The sequence below is a fragment of the Gigantopelta aegis genome, chromosome 15, assembly GCF_016097555.1.
Source record: "Gigantopelta aegis isolate Gae_Host chromosome 15, Gae_host_genome, whole genome shotgun sequence".
Lineage (NCBI taxonomy): Eukaryota > Metazoa > Mollusca > Gastropoda > Neomphalida > Peltospiridae > Gigantopelta > Gigantopelta aegis.
In genome coordinates this window covers 38,099,342-38,122,169 of record NC_054713.1, presented here as the reverse complement: position 1 = coordinate 38,122,169, position 22,828 = coordinate 38,099,342, and the positions used below count along the sequence as shown (strand labels likewise).

At 40.1% G+C, this 22,828-nt stretch overlaps 1 protein-coding gene across 2 annotated transcripts in view; it reads left to right on the top strand.

Annotated features, from left to right (window-relative positions):
- Positions 1 to 19,619, top strand: part of LOC121390525 — a 20,527-nt gene extending 908 nt beyond the window's left edge. For both annotated transcript variants that reach the window (XM_041522358.1, XM_041522357.1), the window contains exons 2-10: positions 1,874 to 2,075; positions 3,352 to 3,488; positions 4,282 to 4,345; positions 6,127 to 6,338; positions 7,396 to 7,567; positions 10,348 to 10,718; positions 12,031 to 12,240; positions 13,003 to 13,240; positions 15,118 to 19,619. In XM_041522358.1, the coding sequence (XP_041378292.1) occupies positions 1,874 to 2,075; positions 3,352 to 3,488; positions 4,282 to 4,345; positions 6,127 to 6,338; positions 7,396 to 7,567; positions 10,348 to 10,718; positions 12,031 to 12,240; positions 13,003 to 13,240; positions 15,118 to 18,119 (4,608 nt within the window). In that variant the 3' untranslated portion in view covers positions 18,120 to 19,619. The remainder of the gene's footprint in view (positions 1 to 1,873; positions 2,076 to 3,351; positions 3,489 to 4,281; positions 4,346 to 6,126; positions 6,339 to 7,395; positions 7,568 to 10,347; positions 10,719 to 12,030; positions 12,241 to 13,002; positions 13,241 to 15,117) is intronic.
- Positions 19,620 to 22,828: the final 3,209 nt, after the last annotated feature.

Sequence of the window (22,828 nt, the reverse complement as noted above, 5' to 3'; positions counted from 1 at the left end):
AACCCTATATAAATGCATCATCGGTTCGTTAAATTTACATAGTGCAAACATACGATAATGGTGTGAATGCATATTCAAGAAAACAAAACATGTAGCAATATTAATCTACTTAAATTACTGAATACATGCACAGTTTAGTGATTTTCCAATGATTGATATAAATATAATGATGAATATAGTTAAACATTGATTGTTTTTATATGTAGGCCTACATAAAGAAAACAAAATGCTCACCAACGGAAATTTTTAAATTGTTAAAGGGACACACCCTAGTTACGGCTAGTTGTTAACCATTACGGCGTTGTTTTTCGCTATTAAACCCATTTTTTTACAAATAAAATTGCGCTTTACTTACTGTTTATTATTTAGAATATACATTTCCATTCCCTGAAGTGTTTTTTTGGTAATCCTGGTTTTTGTAATACCACAAAATGCATTTTTCTTATTTCTTAAAAACGCATGCATGTTTGAGAAAAAAACGTTGAGCAGACACAGTCTAATCTATTTTTAGACGGGATATTTCCATTTCAATGTCACAGATGTTGGTATACCACGTGACCGTTATCATTTTGGTTCGGTTTGTTTTCTCGTGCACGGTTCGCGCAATCAACATCCAAGTTGTTGTTCATTTGTGAGATTTTTCTTCACAGTTCGTGAACATTTTCAGTAACAATAAAGTTCAGACAAGTAAGTGTCTCAATACAAAACGTTACAAACCCTTAAAACCAATAATTTTGCTAAGTCTTACGATATCTGGAGAGGGGATACAACCAGGACAGAACAGTTGGAACATGTCCAGGAGAGGTGAAAAGAACGCATCCCAAGTCTGTGCGCACTCTGTGAAATTTGTTGTGACGTAGGCATTGTTGTGCTTCGAGTGACATCTACCGGTGACATCAGCATACTAACTTTCAAAATTATTTCAAGCAATTGGGACATGGGGATTCCCATGGTATTTATCGATATAAAACCTGCTTTTTAACTCCATTTGATAAAAACGTGATCTAAGTGTGTTACAGGTTTGTAGATTAACCAAATTATAATTTATTTTCGCTGGATGGAACTTGGGTGTGCGGCTTTAACTTTTGCAACAAATACATAAACCAAAAATTATCATGTTAGCTGACTGCAATAATGTTGATCCATCGGCAAAAAACTGCCGTCGTTGAAGACCGCGTCCGACAGCAATTCATGTTGCAACTACAGCAATTGCTATCGTTAAATTTCAGCCATGATATTGAAACTGACTGAGATCCCTTGCTACTAATGGAAAAATATAGTAGGTTTCCTCTCTACGACTATATGTCGGGGATTACCAAATGTTTGACATACAGTAGCCGATGATTACTAAATCATGCAATGTGCCCTAGCATGACTTGAACTTAATGACTGCACAAATGGCATTTGCCGCCATTGAGATATAGATTGCCACAGTAGAGAGCAACACTGACGGCACACTTGTGCCATCAGAAAAGCTCCTCAACACTGGCAAAGTGTTTACATTATCTGCCAATATTTAACATTTGCACATTTGAAATATGTCTACATACAGCAAAATAACCCTTTAATCACGTGTGTATTTGCTGCAAATGTTGATATTTAAAAATTGCCATACACAGACTCAAATTTGCCATCAGTGGGCTGTTTCACCATTGGAATTTCTTTTAAAAATTGGCGTGGGAGACAGATTCTTAAGGTCGAACCCTGCTCTAGTGGTGTCATGAAACAAAAGACTTTAACTTTTTGTAACTGACTTTAAAGTCGAAATCTGATGATAGATCCGTGCAAATCAATTATTTCCAATGATTGATGATAAAATCCCAACTCTAATAATTAAACCGTGCCCTGATGTTTCTTTGTTTTTTCCGAACAGGTTGAACTGACAATGACGGACCACCCGACGTTCGTTCGGTCGAGTGGAGAATTTGTTCTGAAGCGATGTGATGACCCGGCATGTCAGTGTGGCAAGGTACACTGTCCGTTCGGCGGTCCGAATCACTTCAAACCGACACTGCCGGCCCGCGTCCGAGACCATCTCAACCTGTTCCACTTCATGCATGGAGTGCACTACGAAGGTACAACATGTATAGTGTCATTAAAATTAATTTTATAAAAGTGTTTTCTTACACACCGGTTTGTGAGAATATCATTCATTATTTTTGATAAAAACGTGTTTTTTTTAACACATTCATTTGAAAAGTAAAGTAATGTTTTATTAAACGACACATTCAACACATTTTATTTACAGTTATATGGCGTCAGACATATTGTTAAGGACCACACAGATATTGGGAGAGGAAACCTGCTGTTGCAACTTCATGGGCTACTATTTTCGATTAGCAGCAAGGGATCTTTTATATGCACCATCTCACAGACAGGATAGTACATACCACGGCCTTTAATATACCAGTCATGGTGCACTGGCTGGAGTGAGAACTAGCCCAATGGGCCCACCAACGGGGATCGATCCCAGACCGACCGCACAGCAAGCAAACGCTTTACAAGTGGGCTACGTCCCGCCCCTCCACTTTTGAAGACGTAAATAATTCTTTACCCTGAACCTCACCCTATCATTTCAAGATATCTCCATCAATTTGATTTCATTATCAAGCATCAAAATAAGTCGAGAACGGTCGGTCAGGTTACCACATGTCAGAAAAGTCGAGAACGGTGGTTTGTTCTCGACAAAAATTTCAATGGGAGTTTTGTTTCCAAACGTAAACCAGGCAATGCATTCCAGACTTCCGCATTTCATTTTCGTGTAAAGAATTGCATCGATGTTCGCACGCACTTGTCCATTTGCAAGCAATTATAGTCATTCCGCATTTAAGCAGTGCCCACCACATAAATTCACTTCCGGATTTCGTTTCTCGTACCGATGTTCGCACGCACCTATACAATTTCAGAACGTCCGCGTTAAAAGTAGTAACAACATTAATTCAATTCTAACTTTCATATAGTTGTGGTAACCTATAGGTTACCAGGCTATATGTTGTGGTAACCTGTAAATGGGTTACCAGACACAATGCTTATTTCAATGCCTGCATTATGAAATATATGTGTATGAGTTGGTTCAAATTAGACGTTTCTAGCAATAGACTTTATTGGAAGTAGATTTCACAAGTGCAGTTTCCACAAACATGAAATTAAAAGTTATGAGGAAGTCACTTTGTGTGACTGTTACCTAGGAAACGGGTTGTTGGGTTATGTGAGATACATAAATTTTGCATTATTTTGATAAAATCATGCTTGTCATACTTCATCAGTGTTGGAGCCTTGCATCTGAATTGTCTCCCTTTAATAAGTTTGACTGTTGTTTCCTGTAGTGTGACGTTTGTCTGTTTGTTTCAGACATGCTGATAGTGAAGTGTTTCCTCGACTGCAACACGACCTTGCCCTCCGGTCACTACCACTGTCCTTACTGCCCCAAGCTGATCGGAAAGAGACTCGGATTCTCAAACCACCTCCAGATGCACATGGAGAAGATGGTACTTTTCTTCTTTTCTTCCTTTCTTTCTTTCCTTCCTTCCTTCCTTCCTTCCTTCTCTCTCTCTCTCTCTCTTGCTCTTCTTTCTTTCTTTCTTTCTTTCATTTATTTCATTGTTGCTGTTCAAAATTTTCCATAATTCTCCCTCCAAAACCTACAATATGCTTTATGCTTTCTTTCATTCTTTCTTTCTTTCTATCCTTCTTTCTTTTCTTCTGTACACTGTTGCTGTTTGTCAAAAATTTTCCATGGTCTCCCTCCAAAATCTACGATATGCATTCAGCTTTATGCTTTCTTTCCTTCTTTCTTTCTTTCTTTCTATTCTGTAGTGTTGCTGTTTCTCCAAAAGTTTCCATATTCTCCATCCAAAACCTACAATGTGGCTTTGGCTTTATGCTTTGCATCCATTCTGAATCGGACCCGCCATTTTAGACCGTTGTGCAACTCTAACCCTAGGGTTAATCTCAGTACCTGAATATCAATAGTAAAATTTTCAGATTTGTTTTTCATAATCCACTTTCATCTCTGCTATTCTTTTCTTTGTTGCTGTCATTCTTTTATTTTATTAAAAAAAATTCCGACGCCATATAACCATAAATACAATGTGTTGAGTCCGTCGTTAAATAAACCATTTCCTTCCTTCTCTTATTTTTCGTTCTTTCTTTCTCTCTTTCATTCTTTTTTTCTTTTTTGTTCTTTCTTTTTGTTTGTTTGTTTCTTTGCTTATTTGTTTCTTTCTTTTCTGTGTCTGCCCCTTTCCCTTTAATATATATTTATATTTTTTACAATTACAGGGCAAAGATGTCAATCTAATTCAGTCTCCAGATTTCAAACAGCCTGAGAAGATAATATTTGATGGTGAGTACAAAAGGTTATCAGGGTATTGTTGCAGGTTCACGAGTTATCATAACATCAAATCTCTTGATACATATAGCTATCATGTTTTTTTACCTTGTGCTACAAGACACGTTTGGGTTTTGGTCGTCATTAGTTTAGTGTGAACATAATTCCTAAATGTATACGATATGAAATAATTAATCAGTAAACTTTATAATAAAGTAAAGTTAAAATGACAAAACATTTGTTGACCAAGTTGTAGTTAAATATCTGGAGCCAATTTTACAAAACATCATAAGTTTACATCTGTGACTAGCATTTATACTGAGCATACATTTTCTCACTGAAAAATTATCATGCATTGGTTTAACGTACACTACTATTGGACGATTTGACGCCAACAAACCAATCACCTTGCCGGTACTAAATATGATGACATCACGATTTGGCAAAGCACACACACAATGATGTCACATAGTTTAAAGCGTTTGCGTTTACGTCTTTCTGGTTTCAGTGTTAAACTTGTAATAAAATGGTAGATTAATGCAATTCATTATAGATTTTTTTTTTTTTTTTAAATGCCACAAACATTTAACACAGAGACATCAACATTTTTTGTATTTTTGGACATTACAAACATGGATTGAATGGTGAAGCAGCAGTATTTCCATTTCGGTATGGGACTACTTGACAGGTCAGTGCTCCACGCTTGCTGTCAATTGAGCTATGTTGGTATCACCCGAGCCCGGGGTACACAGAACCTGCAGTGCATGCCGGGTAATCATCCCCCATGTGTGCACCCATGAAGTGTGTGAAACTCGGTGTATGTGGCCTTACACCACCCATTGAGCCTAATGGTGCACTCACTCTGGGTTGGAGCCGGTACTGACATGAAAAATCCTGCATTACCTCAGGTGGGATACGAACCCAGTACCTACCAGCCAGAAGTCTGATGGCATAACCACTACACCACCGAGGCCGGTAATAAAATACAAAGTTAAAGTAATACCCAGAACAGTAAAGTAGTTTACGTTGTTTCTATATACAGGGACGTGTAGCCGATGTAGGCTATATAGAAAATAAAGGCTTTTAAAAAAAAACACCAAATAGCTGGGGTAATAAATAGAATAACAAACTCGGTATCAGTTATTATCAAATTTATGTCCCTCGTGAAATAATTTCACTCGGAACATAAATTTGATAATAACTCGTTTATTATCCTCTATATATGTAACAAGGCGCTTGGTAAATACTATCAATGTCCGCTGTGTTAAATAGATTTAAATTAAACTGTATTGTTTATTACTTTTAATATAAAGTTAACCTATAGGGTGTATACTACCAAATCAAATCCCATAGACGACAATAGTAACATATGTGGCTAAACCTCCTACCTGCAACGTATCAATCGACATAGACGCCACGGATATAAATACTACCACCCCTCACCCTTAAAGTGAATCACAAAAAAGTGGGTGTCAAGCTGCTCATTTCTGAGATAACGGGTAGCGTCTATGACTACCCTAGTTCCGCACAAAATTTGAGTACTTTTTTTTACAGGTACCCCATACATGTTCCAAGCACAAGGCTACTTGACACAGTGGTACTAGATGAAATAAAATTGCATACATTTTTAGCCCAGATGAAACTAATTTTTTTTACAACCAACACACTCACATTTATAACCAATCACAGGACTTGTGGTGTTCACTTCTCTATTAAAAGTTGGGTGCACCTCGAACTTTGACCCAGCCGGAAGTTATTTGGTTTAGTACTATCTTTAACGTTTTTCTTTTGTCTAGGCCTGGAGATACTGATCTGCAGTAACCTGTGTGATGAGGCGCTTGGTAAACACTATCACTGTCCGCTGTGCTCGCAGAAAAACTTCTCCGAACTCGGGCCCATGATGAGTCACCTGTGGCGGTGTAGAGAAGAAACCAGGCACGGCGGACAGCCACAAGTGAAGAAGAAACCCATGGTGAAGAAAGACCAGAAATCTGTCACTGCTTCGTTGGTAATGATTTACAAAAACAAGCTATGTTAATGCTTTTTACCATGTTATATACTTGTATTGATGGAATGTTGCTCCAGGGCTCGAACTTAACGGTGGCACTGACAGCAGTTGCCAGAGCTGCGGTATGAAATGCTAGTGGTTACAGGGCTAACTCTGGCTCTCGCCAAATTCGCCAATTGTGAATTTTAAAAACAAGTGATGAATTTTAATTTTAATTTTCCGAAAAAAAATTAATGTATTAATTGATATTTTGTTACAAAATAACTGATTATCTATAAAATATGGAAGTTTAACATGATTTGGCAAAACGTTTGTGTTGACCCAGAGCAAGATCTGTGTCCAGAGCTTTATCGATGGCAGTTTTAGTACCATTGAATAAAAATTATTGTCGTCAAATGAAGGAGTAATTGTATTGTTTTTAATTTATAATTTATTTGTTTTATAGTTGCACCTGTGGATGTTTATCATACTGCATGTGGCCAAATTATTAATTAAATAAAAAAAAGATATAGATTTTTTAAATTTTAAAGATTTTTTCTTTTTTAAATTTTTTAAAAATTTATTAATTTAATTTTTAAAGTTTTTTTATTTTTATTTGTTTATTTTTTTATAGTTTTTTTTACAAGCATTGAAATGAATATCTATGGATGCAATTTTCAACGATATTTAATTAGTTTATGGTAAAAAAATATTTAATTCTGCGGAATTCTTGTTTTAAGGCGAGACGTAGCCCAGTAGTACAGTGCTCACTCGATGCGCGGTCAGTGTGGGATCAATCCCCGTTGGTGGGCCCATTGGGCTATTTCTCATTCCAGCTAGTATACCACGACTGGTAGATCAAAGGCCGTGGTATGTACTACCCTGTCTGTAGGATAGTGCATATAAAAGATCCCTTGCTGCTAATCGAAAAAGTAGTCAATGAAGTGGCAACAGCGGGTTTCCTCTCAATATCTGTGTGGTCCTTAACCATATGTCTGACGCCATATAACCGTAAATACAATGTGTTGAGTGCGTTGTTAAATAAAACCTTTCTTTCTTTCTTGTTTTAACTTTTCAGACGCACCCGTCAATTGTGAAGTCGCAGAGTGACCTGGCGATCCAACGCGGTAACGATGACAAGAAATATCGATGCTCACTGTGTTCTGACGACAAGTACAACCCAGGAAACGAACACCAGCTAGCCGAACACCTGAACACTGTCCACTGGAAGGGACGAATTGAGGTCAAAGGTTAGTTGCGTTAGTATATCAGGGAACTTCGACAAGGGGACTTAAACCGTGGATCATTCGAGCAAGTCCATAATTCTTGATTGTTCTTAAACGGTGGATCATTTGAGCAAGTCCATAATTCTTGATTGTTCTTAAACCGTGGATCATTTGAGCAAGTCCATAATTCTTGATTGTCGTTAAATCCATAGCTACATGTTCTAACAGACGAATAACTGGCGAATCCAGAAAATCCATTTGGGGAGGTGGGGCTAATGACATGTTCGCAAAGGGATTCTTCTTCTTCAAAAAGTATATATATAACTGTTACAAAATGTGCCCCCTCCCCTTAAACTGCCACTACCTTCTGTTTATATCATTATACAAATTAGTTACATTGCAGTGGAATATAACTGTGTGCTTTGAATAGGTGATTTTCTGTTTTCAGATATACCGTAGTAAACACATTGATAATGGGTACCTTCTGTTTTGTCAAAACATACAAGGCGATGGGGTTGGATATAGTTCAGTCGGTTGCAGACTCAAACCTCCTCTGTGGACCCGTCCTCCAACTGGGTCCCCAATTTATGTGCTGTCCTCTCTGTGGGAAAGTGCATTTAAATAATTTCTTGCTACTAATGGAAAAATGTAGATGGTTTCCTCTCTAAGACTAAATGTAAAATATTTCTAGGTTTTTTTTTATCCCACTGCCCCCTTTCCTTTGAGTTCTTTTGAATTCCATCTCATTTCTTCCTGGCCTGGCAACTCTTTCAACTTCTTTCGCTGTCCACCTCCACATCCCAGTCTAAAGACTAAATGTAAAATTTACTAACTGTTTAACATCCATTATTAGCTGGTGAATGATAAATTTGCACTATAGGGAACAATTTGTTCAATATCACGTTACGATTCGCTATGCAAGTTTCAGAGATCGCTAAACAATTTTACAAAATTAAACTAGTTGCTAATCGATTTTCAGTTGACTAGAAATGTCACTAATTAAGATTATTAAAACAAAATGTTCCTTGCTCTAGTGGTGTTGTTAAACAAAATCAAACTTAAACTTTTAGTCAAAACGCAACGTACAGATATTCTATTTTATTATCCACATAGTTCAAAATATAAAGAATATAGAAAATTGATAGAAATTACTACACTCGCGCGTGAATCGTACTGATTTTACGAAACTCGTGTCAGGATTCATGTATTACCATCGATCTCGCTCGGGCAGTACAAGAATCCTGACACTCATTTCATAAAATCAGTATGACACATAATCTTTATCCATTCTCTGTATTGATTTTATTTTGGGGCCTATTAGTAGAGGGGCATGTATTGTGTCAGCAATATTCTCAGAGAGCTGTTTATTTATTTATTGTTTTATGAGTCCCAACTGGAAGGGACTATATGTTTCGCCTTTGTCGGTCTGTCCGTCCATCTTTCCTACATACATGTACATGAAGTTTTTCAGACTTTTCCACAGTGTCTCAAGATGTTGAGCTAAAGTTTTGTAGATACATGTACAGTGTTCTCACTGGGTGAAAATTAAAGGACAGCTGCCCTTCAAAAACAAGCAAAAAACAAACAAACCCAAAAACAAAGAAAGCTTGGTTACCATATATTGTTGTGTGTTAGTTGGTCGACTTTGTGGAAAGACATACTCATTATTTTGCCGCTCATTATTTGGTACATAAAAGTTGATACGAAATACAAGCTGACTCATGTTGTGACATTCACGGGCAATTCCAGTTTTACTGAACCGATCAAAGTTTTAATAATATTATTTTAATAAGTAAAGTGATCCCCTAAGTGATTAAAAAAAAAATTATGTTCATTTTATTTTCATCTTCTTCAAATTAATCAATTGCTTTGATATCACCAACTGATAAAAAGTAGTTTGGTTTTTGGAAAGCTGGTGTATATATTATTTGGAACCGAAGATGAATTATTTTAATTATAAACACTACCACTTCCATTGATATCCCCCCCAAAATTAAAAGTTTATAATATTTTATGAAGAATTGCTGAATAAACAGAATGACAGACATGACAGAAAGTAAAATTCATTAGTTACAACCAATTAAATCTGCAATTGAGGACAAAATATCGGATGATAGTTAGTGGAAACATAAGACAGAATAACCGTTCTGATCACGTGACACATTTGGCACCAAATAAGTAGTTTTTCAGTCGGAGATTGTCGAATCGATAACAAATAAAATGTTTTCATTGTTCAAATAAAATATAACTTTTATTGTGTGTATGAAACATACAAAGGATACAGGTATGGGACAAAATAGAGGCTGTTAAAAATACTGTTAAATTACATTACGATAACTCTGGTTAGCTACTGAAGTTTTTCGTCAGTTGGTTTTTCGTACACACAACGTGGCTTGTTTCCTTTGATGTCCAGTGTGTAGAATGATGATTATTTTTGTTTGGAAAAAAGTGTGCATTTCGAAATAGCAGAGATAGGTGATGTAAAATATAGTAGGGTGTGGGAAAATAAAGAGGGGCACAAAAAAATAAAGGAGGGCAGCAGAATGTGAAAGGAGAGCGGCAGAATGTGAAAGGAGGGTGGCAAAATGCAATAGCGGGATGGGCCGCCCCACGTAAATGGAGCAGTGAAAACACTGATGTTGCTTTAACACATAGAGTTTCAGACCTAAATTACTTTCATGGGAATATGCCCATTTGGTCCTTACACTGTGGAGATATGAACATTGCTGGGTCCGGTAGTAGAGACATGTATTTCTCCAGCAATACTCTCAAAAAGCTTGTTTATTTCCATGTATTTATTCCAGGTATGTACGTGTTGCCGTGCAACAACACGTGTGAACAGGAGAAGGGATCTGGCCGGCTGTGCACCCACTACCACTGTCCCTCGTGCTCAGACACCTGGAGAGGCTCCGACATTCTCCGATCGCACGTCAGGCTCTGCAAGGGCAAAACCGGCACCCTGAGCACAACGCTGGACCCCAAAACCAGTCGGGATCTGCCAAAGGAGGCTGCCACGGAAACGGAAGCCCATGTGGCGTTGAGTCGGAGTTCAGATGGGGCGGACGAGGTTGAGGCTCTTGGACAACTGGGTCACGTGACTGCGCCCCCCATCTCGCGGAGGGACAAGGCAATGGCTGCCATCATGGAATTGGCGGAGTCTTCGGACGAGATGGAGGTTGGTTTGTGAGTCGTAGGATGAGGCAAGCTTGCTAATGCAACCCCTGCAATTAAGACAATGTCCACAACAAAAAAACATGACACCCACTCTGACTAGGCCAATTAATGTCTCCTTTAGTGGTGCTAGGCGAGAAGTCACTCTCATCAATGAATGTATTAAAATATAGGTGTGATCGGTTACTACGGACTTAATAATTTCTGTAAAATGACTGGTTTTATTCATTTCTTAGAAATACTTTTGTTAGTTTGTAACATTGAAACAATTACAGCATTGTGTAAAATGTACAGGCACGGTCTACTTAACAACAATGTGGTTCTAGTCCAGTTTTTAAAGAGACATTCCAGAGTTTGCTGCATTTTTAAAGATATTATTGACTAACAGAGACTTTTTAATGATTGTAATTACATATCAGATATATTTTTCTGCATAAAATATTAGTGGCTGTATATTAAAAGTGTTTTTGACCGTTCTAATATTTGTATTAGGTTAAATTTAATTTTAGTACAAAATTATTTGAAGACGAAATCCAGTTTGGGCTTCTTACAAATATTCAGACGACCAGAAACAGATTGAATATACAGACACTGATATTCTAAACAAGTAAATATATTTAATATGTAAGTTTAATCGTAGAACTATTTTATTAGTTGGATACATCTTACAATGCAGCAAACTCAGCAATGTCCCTTTAATATTTGATTGTGGAACACTCATGAGATGTTATGCATTTTATCTGTTCAGCCATATTTGATTTTTATCATCCAAGCAATAGAAATAATAAATACCTGGTATGTAATATTTTTTAAGCACATTTTATTCCAAGTAGGTCAATACACAGCAATACACAGCACTCCTAAACCTATCCAGGCAAGTGTAGAGGGAAGTGCTGGTGATTGTTTGCCTTTCCTGGTGATCACTGACCAGGCACGGTGGAGCAGAGGTATGGGGGAGGGAGGCTGACAGAGCTCTAGCACCCCCCCCAATAATTCTGAATCAAAAATATTATTGGTAGTAAATCTTAAGGCAGAGATAAATTTTACTTGTAGAATGCAGAAAATTGCATTTCAGGACATCTAGATTTTAACATTTTATGTGGAAGCATACCCCCCTTGTCTACTTGCTTCCGCCCTGCCTGCCTGTCATACATTGCCATTAAAACATTTCTAACACAATTGCACCACATCCGTGTTTAACCGTATTTTGGCACTTACAGAATACACATGTATGTCGGCACTAGTTTTAGAGTTCATTTTTAACAAGCTTCATACTGCAAAGCAAATTTTAAAAAATCAAATTGTTTGAATATTAGGCGTTTGACAAAGTGACTGCCGTTGTGTCGAAGAGAATTATCAGCAGCCTTCAGCAGAGTGCCAATGTGGAGGACATCCTGGACGATGTTGCTAGGGACACAGGCATCACGTGGAGCTGGTCGCCGGGGACGATGGAACCGGTGTACGTGATGAGCGGAGATCTGATAGCGCTCGTCAAAGCCAAGAGAGAACTCAAACAGTTGAAGGAGGTAGAATGTCATTTTTTGTTTAATTTTTATTTATATCCCACTGCCCCCTTTCCTTTCTCAGCCCTCTACATCTTTACCTATTTGGTCACATATGCTACCAAGTAGGCGCCATCTGGTTACTAGATGGTAAAGTTAACATAGAGGCCTGGGGCCTAATTCACAAAGGTCTCTTAGGCTCTGCTAGACAACAAAGCATCCTCTTTACAAGTCTTTTAACATTGCACTGCGAGATCGCAAAGTTGCGAGAGTTTAGTGAATTGGGCCCCTGTTTCTCTCCTTTGAATTCCATCTCATTTCATTCTGACGTGGCAACTTCTCCTATCTTTCAATGTCTTTTGCTGTTCACATCCACATCCCAGTCCTTGTCTTTCCAACCGTGACAAGTGGTTGTCTCTTGTGGCTTTCCATGCCACACACCTGTCATTGACACATCTGTTGTGATAGTCTAGGCTACGTCCTGCCCCTCACATTGACACATCTGTTGTGATAGTCTAGGCTACGTCCTGCCCCTCACATTGACACATCTGTTGTGATAGTCTAGGCTACGTCCTGCCCCTCACATTGACACATCTGTTGTGATAGTCTAGGCTACGTCCTGCCCCCCCCACCCCCTCACATTGACACATCTGTTGTGATATTCTAGGCGACGTCCTCCCCCCCCCCCCCACATTGACACATCTGTTGTGATAGTCTAGGCTACGTCCCCCCCCCCCCCCCCCCCCCCTCCCCCCTCACATTGACATATCTGTTATGATATTCTAGGTCTATGAACAGCAGCGGCAGCAGATTGCCCAGGCTCAGCTGGAGGAGCTGGAGAGAACGGAAGCTAATGAGGAAGATCTGGAGGAGGGTTGTGGACACGACCCGGAGGAGGTCCCCGCCTGGTCGGGAAGCCGTATCCTCCCTAACCCTGATGAAGAGATTCCCGGTCAGGTTATTGGGAGTGAGCAGTTGGAATCCGACACACCGGGACAGACGTCTATCCTAGATTTAGGATCAGGTAGAAAGTTTGTTTTATTTAACAACACCACTAGAGCACATTGATTTATTAATCATCGGCTATTGGATGTCAAACATTTGGTAATTTTGACATATTGTCTTAGAGAGGAAACCCACTACGTTTTTTCATTAGTAGCAAGGGATCTTTTATATGCACCATTCCATAGACAGGATAGCACATACTACGGCCTTTGATATACCAGTCGTGGTACGCTGGCTGGAATGAGAAATAGCCTAAAGGGCCCACCGACGGGGATTGATCCCAAACGGACCATGCATCAAGCGAGCGCTTTACGTTCCGCCCCCTAGGATCAGATAGATATGCACTTTCCATTAGCCATTTAAAGGTGTTATTTAGATTTGCAATTTCCACGAAGTGGTTAACCTTTAGACTACTGGATTAATTTTTAACAAAAACCATGTTGAGTGGGTACAAGTTTATAATTTTTACTCACATATATTCACTTAAATGTTTCATAAATACATGAAAAAAGAGTTCATATATGAATCGGTAAGTATTATTTTTGTGTCTTTTTTTGTAATTTTTATTATTTTAGATCGGCTAATGGTGATTAAAATTAGGCAAAAAATCTAAAAAGTTGCGTTTACTTACGGGCATTTGTGGCCAGCTGTCCAGTATTTATGTCCATTATTCCCGATAACAGTGGTTTTCTGACCCAAATTTTTTTTTAAACCTGAACTACGATTCATATTGCAATATTTGGTAATTTTCATTGTTGGTAAAACGATCAAATGTATTATCAAATTAGCTGTTACAATCAGCTATCGATCCCTGAAAAATACCTCGACGTGCCGCCATTGTTGTCAAGCGAAAATACTTGCCGAAAACCACTTTTTGAATTCAAAATTTCAAGGTATTTTCAATTGAAAAAATCAAAACAAAAACCACCATTTTGAAAAAAAATCTTTTTTCTTTAATTATATTTCCGTTTCCGGTGAGTGTCGTGTGCAAAACGGCGGGAAATATGAATTGGGGAATGCACTGTATACAGTGTACAGTATATCGACTGACGTGACGTCGGGCGAGATATCTCGCCTGCAGTAGTCAGAAGGTTAAATTTGCTATTGGTCATAACTGGCATTTCAAGAATTGTTTTAATAATTAAATACCAGGATTACTTGTACTTAAGAAATTTCACCATTTTTAAGCCCATGGGCTTAATTTCGGATGCTATTTTTACAGGAATCTCTTAGGTTACAAATTTGTTTACCATATTTACTATTAAAAATAGAAGAAACTTTTACCGACAAATTTTAAATGTACTAGAATTAAAGGTACCTAGTTGCAAATGTAGCATTTCGTTATGTTTACATTTAACAGTGATATACAAACAACACTAGAAAAACCCTTCAAATGAATCAATATCTTATGCATGTATGTTTACCAAGATTTCGTAGCTAATTTAAGCATAAATTACACTTGAAGTAACCTTAAACGAATAATTATATTGATAGGCATCAGAAGCACTCCCCTCTTCCCTTTTTTCAAATATGAAACTGAGGTTGCTTCTTGATAAAAAAAGTTGGATTAATAATTATCCCCTCTGATATTGAAACATGTTTTACGTGTGACAAAGTTTGTCATAGAACGATCATTAGGGCTCTAATAGTGAAAAATATGCCTTAGTGTTTAAAAACTAGGGTGTGTCCCTTTAAGGGATAATTTGGGTTTTTTTTTTTGTTGTTGCCATTTTACTGGTTTAAAACTGCCATCAGTGAGCATCTTGACTTTGGCAAAAATATTAAAAAAAATTCCGTAGGTAACACATTCATAAGTTTTAATTCAGATTTTGGTGGGAAGCCGCCATTATGCAATGTTGAGACTATACCTTTAACATTAATATTTTATTCCTTCAGGAACAATCACCATAGAGCCATTGCAGCAACAACAACATTTCCAGACACCCAGGAAGCAGGACATGAGCGTTCCTCCCTTGCAGTCTGCTCCACATCAATACGGAGTCGGCAACGAAGATCAGCCGGCGGAAAACGCACAAGTCCATGTTGAACCAAAACCGTTTGAAAGTGTTTCTGAGGCAATCCTCTCTGTCGACGAAATGCTTCGAAAGTCTGAAGAACCAGTACCCGAGGAGGGTTACACTCCAATGGGTTTCAGTGCCGATAGAATGGATGCTGGTAGAAATATGGAGGGATCGTTTGCCGACACCTTGATTCAGGCGGCCAGTGCCGAGCTGGTAATGACCAGACCAGACGGGCTGTCTGTACAAGATGAGATGTTGTTGAGGACAGGCACATCCTTGAAGACGTCCATGGAACAGATTGGCCAGGCTCCAATATTTGACGAAAGCAAGCCATTGGTTTCTAACTTGTACGTAGCCGCAGAAGATGGTGATGTTGATTCAGGAGACAAGACTGTGCCAGAGGAAGAAGCTTCTGCTGTGGTTGTTGTGGTGGAAGAGAAACCTGCACCAAAGAAAAGAGGAAGGAAGAGAAAAGGAAGTGTTCCTACTCCGGTACCCGTGGTCATCAATAGTCCGTCGAGGTACGCAACCAGGGGAGTGAAGGTGGACTTCTCGTTTTTGCACTCGGGCCGTCGTAAGGATGAAGTCAAGGTTGAAAGCAGTGATAGCGAGGCTGAGGAGGTTGCTCCCACTCCTAAAAGACGAGGCAGAGGACGGCCTCCGAAACAGACGCCGACGAACGTGGAGACTGAAGTTGATGTGTCGGTGAAAACGGAAAAGCGTGGAAGGGGGAGACCGCCTTCAAGAGGCAGAGGCAGACCCCCAGGGTATAGAGTTACTAAGAAAGAAGAGTCTGAAGAAGAAGAGGAACGAGAAGAAGAAGAAGTAGAGTCTGATGATGAGGAAGTAAATGATTACGACAGTGATAAAGACCCCGAGTTCAAAGTGAAGTCTGAGAAGTATGGAGAAGAGGAGGAGGTAGAAGAAGAAGAAGAAGAGCTACAAGGTGATGAGAAGGTTGAAAGAAAGCAGAGAAGACTGACAGCCACAGCGTTCAACATAGCTTCCATGCCAGTGGTCAAGTTCACCGGAAAGAGAGGAAGCGACGTCGAAATCGGAGGACAGAAACCGAAACGGAAATACACCAGGAGGCTGGAGTCATTCCGGGGCAAGTTGCCAATAAAACGAAGGGGAAGACGTAGACGTCCCGGGGAACCGATAACCCAGCCGTTCGAATCCCTGGTTTGTCTGGACTGTGCATACATTGCCGAAACATTCCAGAGTCTTACGGATCACTACATTGTTGAGCACGGTGTCCGTCCGGCTAGGTGTGACATGTGCGAGAAGTCATTTGGCAGATACCAGAATTTAATCCACCACCTTGTTATGAAACATGGACCTTTCGATATGAGTGACGGAAAGGTCTATCAGTTCCCGGAAGAAAAGAATAAAAACACTTGCTCAAAGTGCGGCTTTATTTCCGAAACATTTGACGGACTGACCGATCATCTCATTCTGAGTCATCAGGTTCTAGATACACTCAGGTGTGATGTGTGTGAAGTTGTCTTCCAGAAATCCAGAGAGAAGAGCTTCCACATACATAAGATTCATGGACCAGAGGCCAGGATGGAATTTCCGTGTGACATCTGCGGTTTCATTCTGGAGACGCGACGCGGCCTGAACTGGCACCGCAGTTACTACCACAGCATCAGCACGAAGAACAACAAGAACCAGCTGTACTGTGCCAAGTGCGACTTCGAGGCCAAGGACTCCCAGGAGCTGAAGCTCCACAAGAAGACTCACCTTGAGGAAAGGAAGTTCTGTGATATCTGTCAGAAGACATTCTCCAAATCGACCGATCTCAAAACGCACATTCAGGCGGTCCACCTCAAGTCGAAGAGCGTGCCCTGCACCATCTGCTGCAAAGAGTTCAGCCACTACCGCTACCTGGCAGCTCACATGGAGTGGCACTCCAACGAGCGCAAGCATCTCTGCAACATCTGCGGACGCTGCTTCAAGAAGGCGGCCATCTTGCGGGAGCACATAGAGACGCACAAGGTGATGTCGGAGAGGAACTACAAGTTCCGCTGCACGTACTGCGAGAAGCGGTACTGGGCCCAGGACAAGCTGCTTGACCACATGAACAAGCACACAGGAGAGAAGCCCCACATCTGCGACGTGTGCGGGAAAGGGTTCAGCTTCAAGAGCATGCTCAACAAGCACAAGATCTACCTGCACACGTCGGAGCGGCCATTCAAGTGCAGCTGCTGCGAGAAGTCCTTCAAGTTCAAGCAGATCCTCAAGAATCACATGGTCATCCACACGGGCAAGTCCCGCTTCATGTGTGACGGTTGCAAGCGGCCATTCTCCTGCAGCGCCACCTTGAAGACGCACCGACCCAAATGCAGGGGGGAGAACTCGTATCCGCCAAAGCGGAAACCGACCCCGAAGCTTCCGACGCAGCACATCATGCCTCTGGCCGTCAAACAGGAGACGATCGAGGTCGCCGTAACCCAGCAACAGCAGACCTTCCCTCAGCTCGTGGATACCATTGTCGTGGAGATGAGCGATGGCCAGCGAAGTATCGTTGATCTGAATTCTTTGGAAGCGGCGGCACAGATGGCAGACGCGGACAATGCGGCGGCTACAGGAATTTATCTGTGCAGTGTGTGTAATGCCATGTTCGACAGCGTGAATTCCGCGGAGGAGCATATTGCCATAGAACACAGAGAGACTGACCCCGGTGACGAATGTCAGGATCCGACGGGAAACGAGATCGAGGTGGATGCGGAGACGGCGGCCAAGATGCAGCTGCACTTCCAGGAGGTGATGGAACCCAGCGAGGCAGACGCCAACATTTCATCCATTATATCGGAGCTCCAGCAAAAAGTTAAAGCCAAAATGGAACCTGTTAGTATACTGCTGCCAAGTCAGTAAAACAGACAGAAGCAGACACCAATAAAGTTAAAATGAAACTGTTTGTTTACTGCTGGCAAGTCCGTAGAACATAGCGAAGCTGATGCTAATATTTCCTCACTTATATTGGAGCTCCAACATAAAACTAAAGTCAGTCTGGAAGTTTAGTGCATTATTGACAAGTCGGTTGACCATAAAGAAGCTGATGCCAATACTTCCTCCCATTATATCAAAATGGAACCTGCTAAGTCAGTAGAACCTAGAAAGGTGGACTCCAACATTCCCTCCCATTATATCAAAGCACCAACATGAAGTTAAAGCCAAACTGTTGGTATCCTGCTGCCAAGTCAGTAGAACAAGAGAAGTTAACTCCCAACATATCATCTATTATATCAAAGCTACAACATAAAATTAATGCCAAACTGTTTGTTTACTGCTGGCAAGTCAGAAGAACATATTAAAGCTGATGCCAACATTTCCTCCATTATATCAGAGCTCTAACGTGAAGTTAAAGTCAAACCTTGAACCTATTGGTATATTGTAGCAAAATTAACAGAACCTAGAAAAGCCGACTCCCAACATTTCCTCCATTGTATTGGAGCTCCAACATAAAGTTAATGCCAAACTGTTTGTTTACTGCTGGCAAGTCAATAGAATATAGCGAAACTGGTGCCAATGTTTCCTCCATTATATCAGAGCTCTTACATAAAATTAAAGTCAAACTTGAACATATTATATAGTATACCATTGCCAAGACAGTAGAACCAAGAGAAGTTGACTCCAATATTTCCTCCCAGTATATGAAAGCTCCAACATAAATTTAAAGATAAAATGGAACGTGTTAGTATCCTGCTGCCAAGTCATTATTAGAACATAGAGAAGTTGATGCCAATATACACACATGTATGTTTCCTCCCATTACATCAGAGCTCCAACATAAAGTTAAAGACAAAATGGAACGAGTTAGTATCCTGCTGCCAAGTCATTAGAACATAGAGAAGCTGATGCCAATATACGTATGTTTCCTCCCATTACATCAGAGCTCCAACATAAAGTTAAAGACAAAATGGAACGTGTTAGTATCCTGCTGCCAAGTCATTAGAAATTGAGAAACTGATGCCAATATACATATATTTCCTCCCATTATATCAGAGCTCCAGCATGAATTTAAAAACTAATTGTTTATATACTGTTGGCAACATAAGTTTAAAAAAAAGACTTAATTGAAACCTGTTAGCATACTGCTGCTAAGTCGGTGGAAGCTGTTGGTATGCTGTTGCTAAGTCAGTGGAAGTTGTTGGTATGCTACTGCCAAGTCAACAGAGCTGTTTAACGGTCTAGTCTGACTGCAGTCGAATCTAGTCATTACCATGATCACTAAATAACCAAAATAGTTTTTCGTGGGTTGTTTTGAACACAGGACAGACTGAAAAAATAGTGTTTTCCATTACATTTGTATTCTTGTACCTTGGCCAAATGTTAAGATTTCTTGTATACAAGACAAATCTAATGGATTAATTGTTTGGGTTTATGTGATTTAGTATTAGTTAAAAGGTCAATTTCATTTCAACTTATTTTTGTGCTTATATCCAATTAAGGTTCAAGCACCCTGTCCTGGGCACACACCTCGGCTATCTGGGCTGTCTCCAGGGCAGTTGGTTAGAGAGAGAAAAGGGTGTAGTGGCTTTACCCACGCATACCCATTGAGCCCTTAACAACTTGTTCTGGGTTGGAGCCGGTACCGGGCTGCGAACCCTATACCTACTAGCCTTTAGTCCGATGGCTTAACCACGACGCCACCGAGGCCGGTTAAAAGGTAAAAGTAATTAATATCAGTGGTGTAGTGGTTATTCTTTTACCCTTGCTTTCCTGCTTATATCCAGTTATGATTCAAGCACGCTGTCCTGGGCATATAAAAGATCCCTTGCTGCTAATCGAAAGAGTAGCCCATGAAGTGGCGACAACGGGTTTCCTCCCTCATTATCTGTGTGGTCTTTAACCATATGTCCAACGCCATATACCCGTAAATAAAATGTGTTGAGTGCGTCGTTAAATAAAACATTTCTATATGGGGGGGGGGGGGGGGGTCCATGGATCTGCCTCTGAACAAAATCGAATTTCAGTCGGATTGTGTTTGTCAGGTCAGGAGTATATTGGTAACTACTCGAATGCAATGTTATGTGTACAAATAATTATATTGGTGAATACTCAAATGAAATGTTAGTGTACAAATATCACCATACTCTGGCGGTCATGCAGTTTCAATGGTCAAGTCCTAACTACTATCTCACTGCCGGTAACCGTTGAATACACCTAGGAGAGTTAAGTATACATTAATAGAATCCAGTTTTTAACACAAAGTCTCTGATGTGGCCAGGGGCTTGATGCGCGGTCGGTTTGGGATCGATCCTCGTCCGTGGGCCCATTGGGCTATTTCTCTTTCCAGCCAGTGCACCACGACTGATATATCAAAGGCCGTGGTATGTGCTATCCTGTCTGGGGTGGTGCATATAAAAGATCCCTTGCTACTAATGGAAACATAGCGAGTTTCCTCTTTAAGACTATATGTCAAAACTACCAAATGTTTGACATCCAATAGCCGATAATTAATAAATCAATTTGCTCCAGTGGTGTCGTTAGACAAAACAAGTTTGTGTGATGTGGCCATCAGCTGAAGTGTGGGAGGTGGGATGGGTCCTTGGTAATAGAAAGGGTTGGTCGGGATTTGGAGAGCTGTGCTCTGTGCTGTTATATACGGATTCGGATTCCTGTCCACCCCGTCCTCGATATAAATACAAAATTGTCTATTCAAAGTAGATGGCCAAATAAAAGTTGTGGGTGTGCTTTGAGGGAAAATACACAACGATATTCCTTATGTTGTTACATAAGGTTTGTTTTCTAATTCAACGGAAAGGGTTGTCGCATTGACCACATTTCTGACATCTAACGACTCATTAAAAACCATTAGACTGTTGGGTGTCGTTAAACATTCTTTGGTTACCCACGGATATTCAGAGAAAAAAATGTAACTGGGGGCGAGGGTGGGGGGTGGGGGTGTGGTTCAATGGCAAGGAGATATTGGTATTTATGGTACCTAATTTATTCATTGTGTAATTTATTGTGAGGTTGTTACATCAGTTACATTTGTTAGTACTTCATCGTTTGAAATGAAAATTTTATTTTTCATTGAGATGAATTGAAATTGCAATGCTTGCCCACCAGACATTTTGTGGTTACTCTTGTTGAATTGTGTTGCCTATTTTGTTTAATAATTAATTCTTCACTGGTGAAAAGGAAGGGAAGGGAGAGGGGGAAATACATCTGCAGTTCTGTGAATCGCTAGGGTTGAGTGTGAGTATTGGGCCACAATCACGCCTTTTTAAATGTTTGCTTGGTGCGATTCATAGCATAAAATCCTGGCTACCACGATGCTGTGACTCATAAATTGGACTCTCCGACGTAGATAGGCCTACTCCAGTAGTCAAATAAGCTTTTTCCTTTCTTTTCAAATGAAATAAATGTATTTACAATCTATAGACATACCTTTTTTTCATCTAGGTAATACGTATATATAACAAATTTTATTTTAAAATAATATATTTGCATGACACCGGGTACATTTTGAAACAAAACTTCACTTCTTTTGTGAAAGGGGGGTGGGGGGGGGGGGGGTGATTGAGGGGTATTGCATGTCTCTTATTCACGTGTCTTCCACAATAATGAATTTTGAAAGATTTGCTGTTGAATAATTAATTAAACTGTTTTTGTTGATATAATGACTTGTCTGGTTGTTCGTTTGTTTATACTTATTTTCTTACTTAGACCTATATCCAGGTTTAAGCACGGTGTCTTGGACAGACACCTCAGCTATCTGGGCTGTCCGTCCGGGTTAGTGAGAGAGAAATCTGTGTCGTGGCTTTACACTTACTCGGGTGTTGGCCGGTACATGGGTACGAACCCTGTACCTACCAACCTTTAGTCTGATGGCCGACTGTTGTGTAGTTTGTCAATGTCATCATTTAAATGATGCACAGATCTATGAATATAGGCCTACCTGGAAATCAACTTTAGCACCACGTAGTTTATATACCATGTGCATGGTTTATACCTCGCAAGAAATTGCTGTGAGTACAAAACACAGATTAATATTCTGTGTATACAGATTATGTTGAAAAAGACTGACAGAAGTAGCCTCGTCGTTACATCAACATTTATTGAATTCTAAGGAAAAAGACAAGCCGTAAATAGGCATGAAAATGTATGACAATTAACTATGGAGCTAAAATCATGCTGATGTACTTCTCGTAAGTTAACGTCTTCATGTTCTATTATTCATGCCATTTCGGTCAGTGCCGGATTTATAAGGGGGCAATTGCCCCGCCCAACCCCCCCCCCCCCCCCCGCCAGATGATGATGATGATAACTAGTTTAACGTGCCCATATACCACTAGGGTTTCGAACACGCCCATCCCGAGTCCGACCTCCGATAAGATCGGTGCCTGACTCGGGATGGAGGCCAGAAGAGCCCCCAGACTAAGGACTTCCTTTATAAAAAAAAAAAATTTAAAATGTAATAATTATAAAATTAGTTCATTTATTTATTTGCCATGTAATTTAATTTCTATGTTGAGGGGCCCCCGAGCCTGAAGTTCCCCGGGTCCCTGCCCTGCTTCCCCACCCTCACCCGATGTCTAAATCCGGCCCTGATTTTGGTAAATATCAAGTAGATC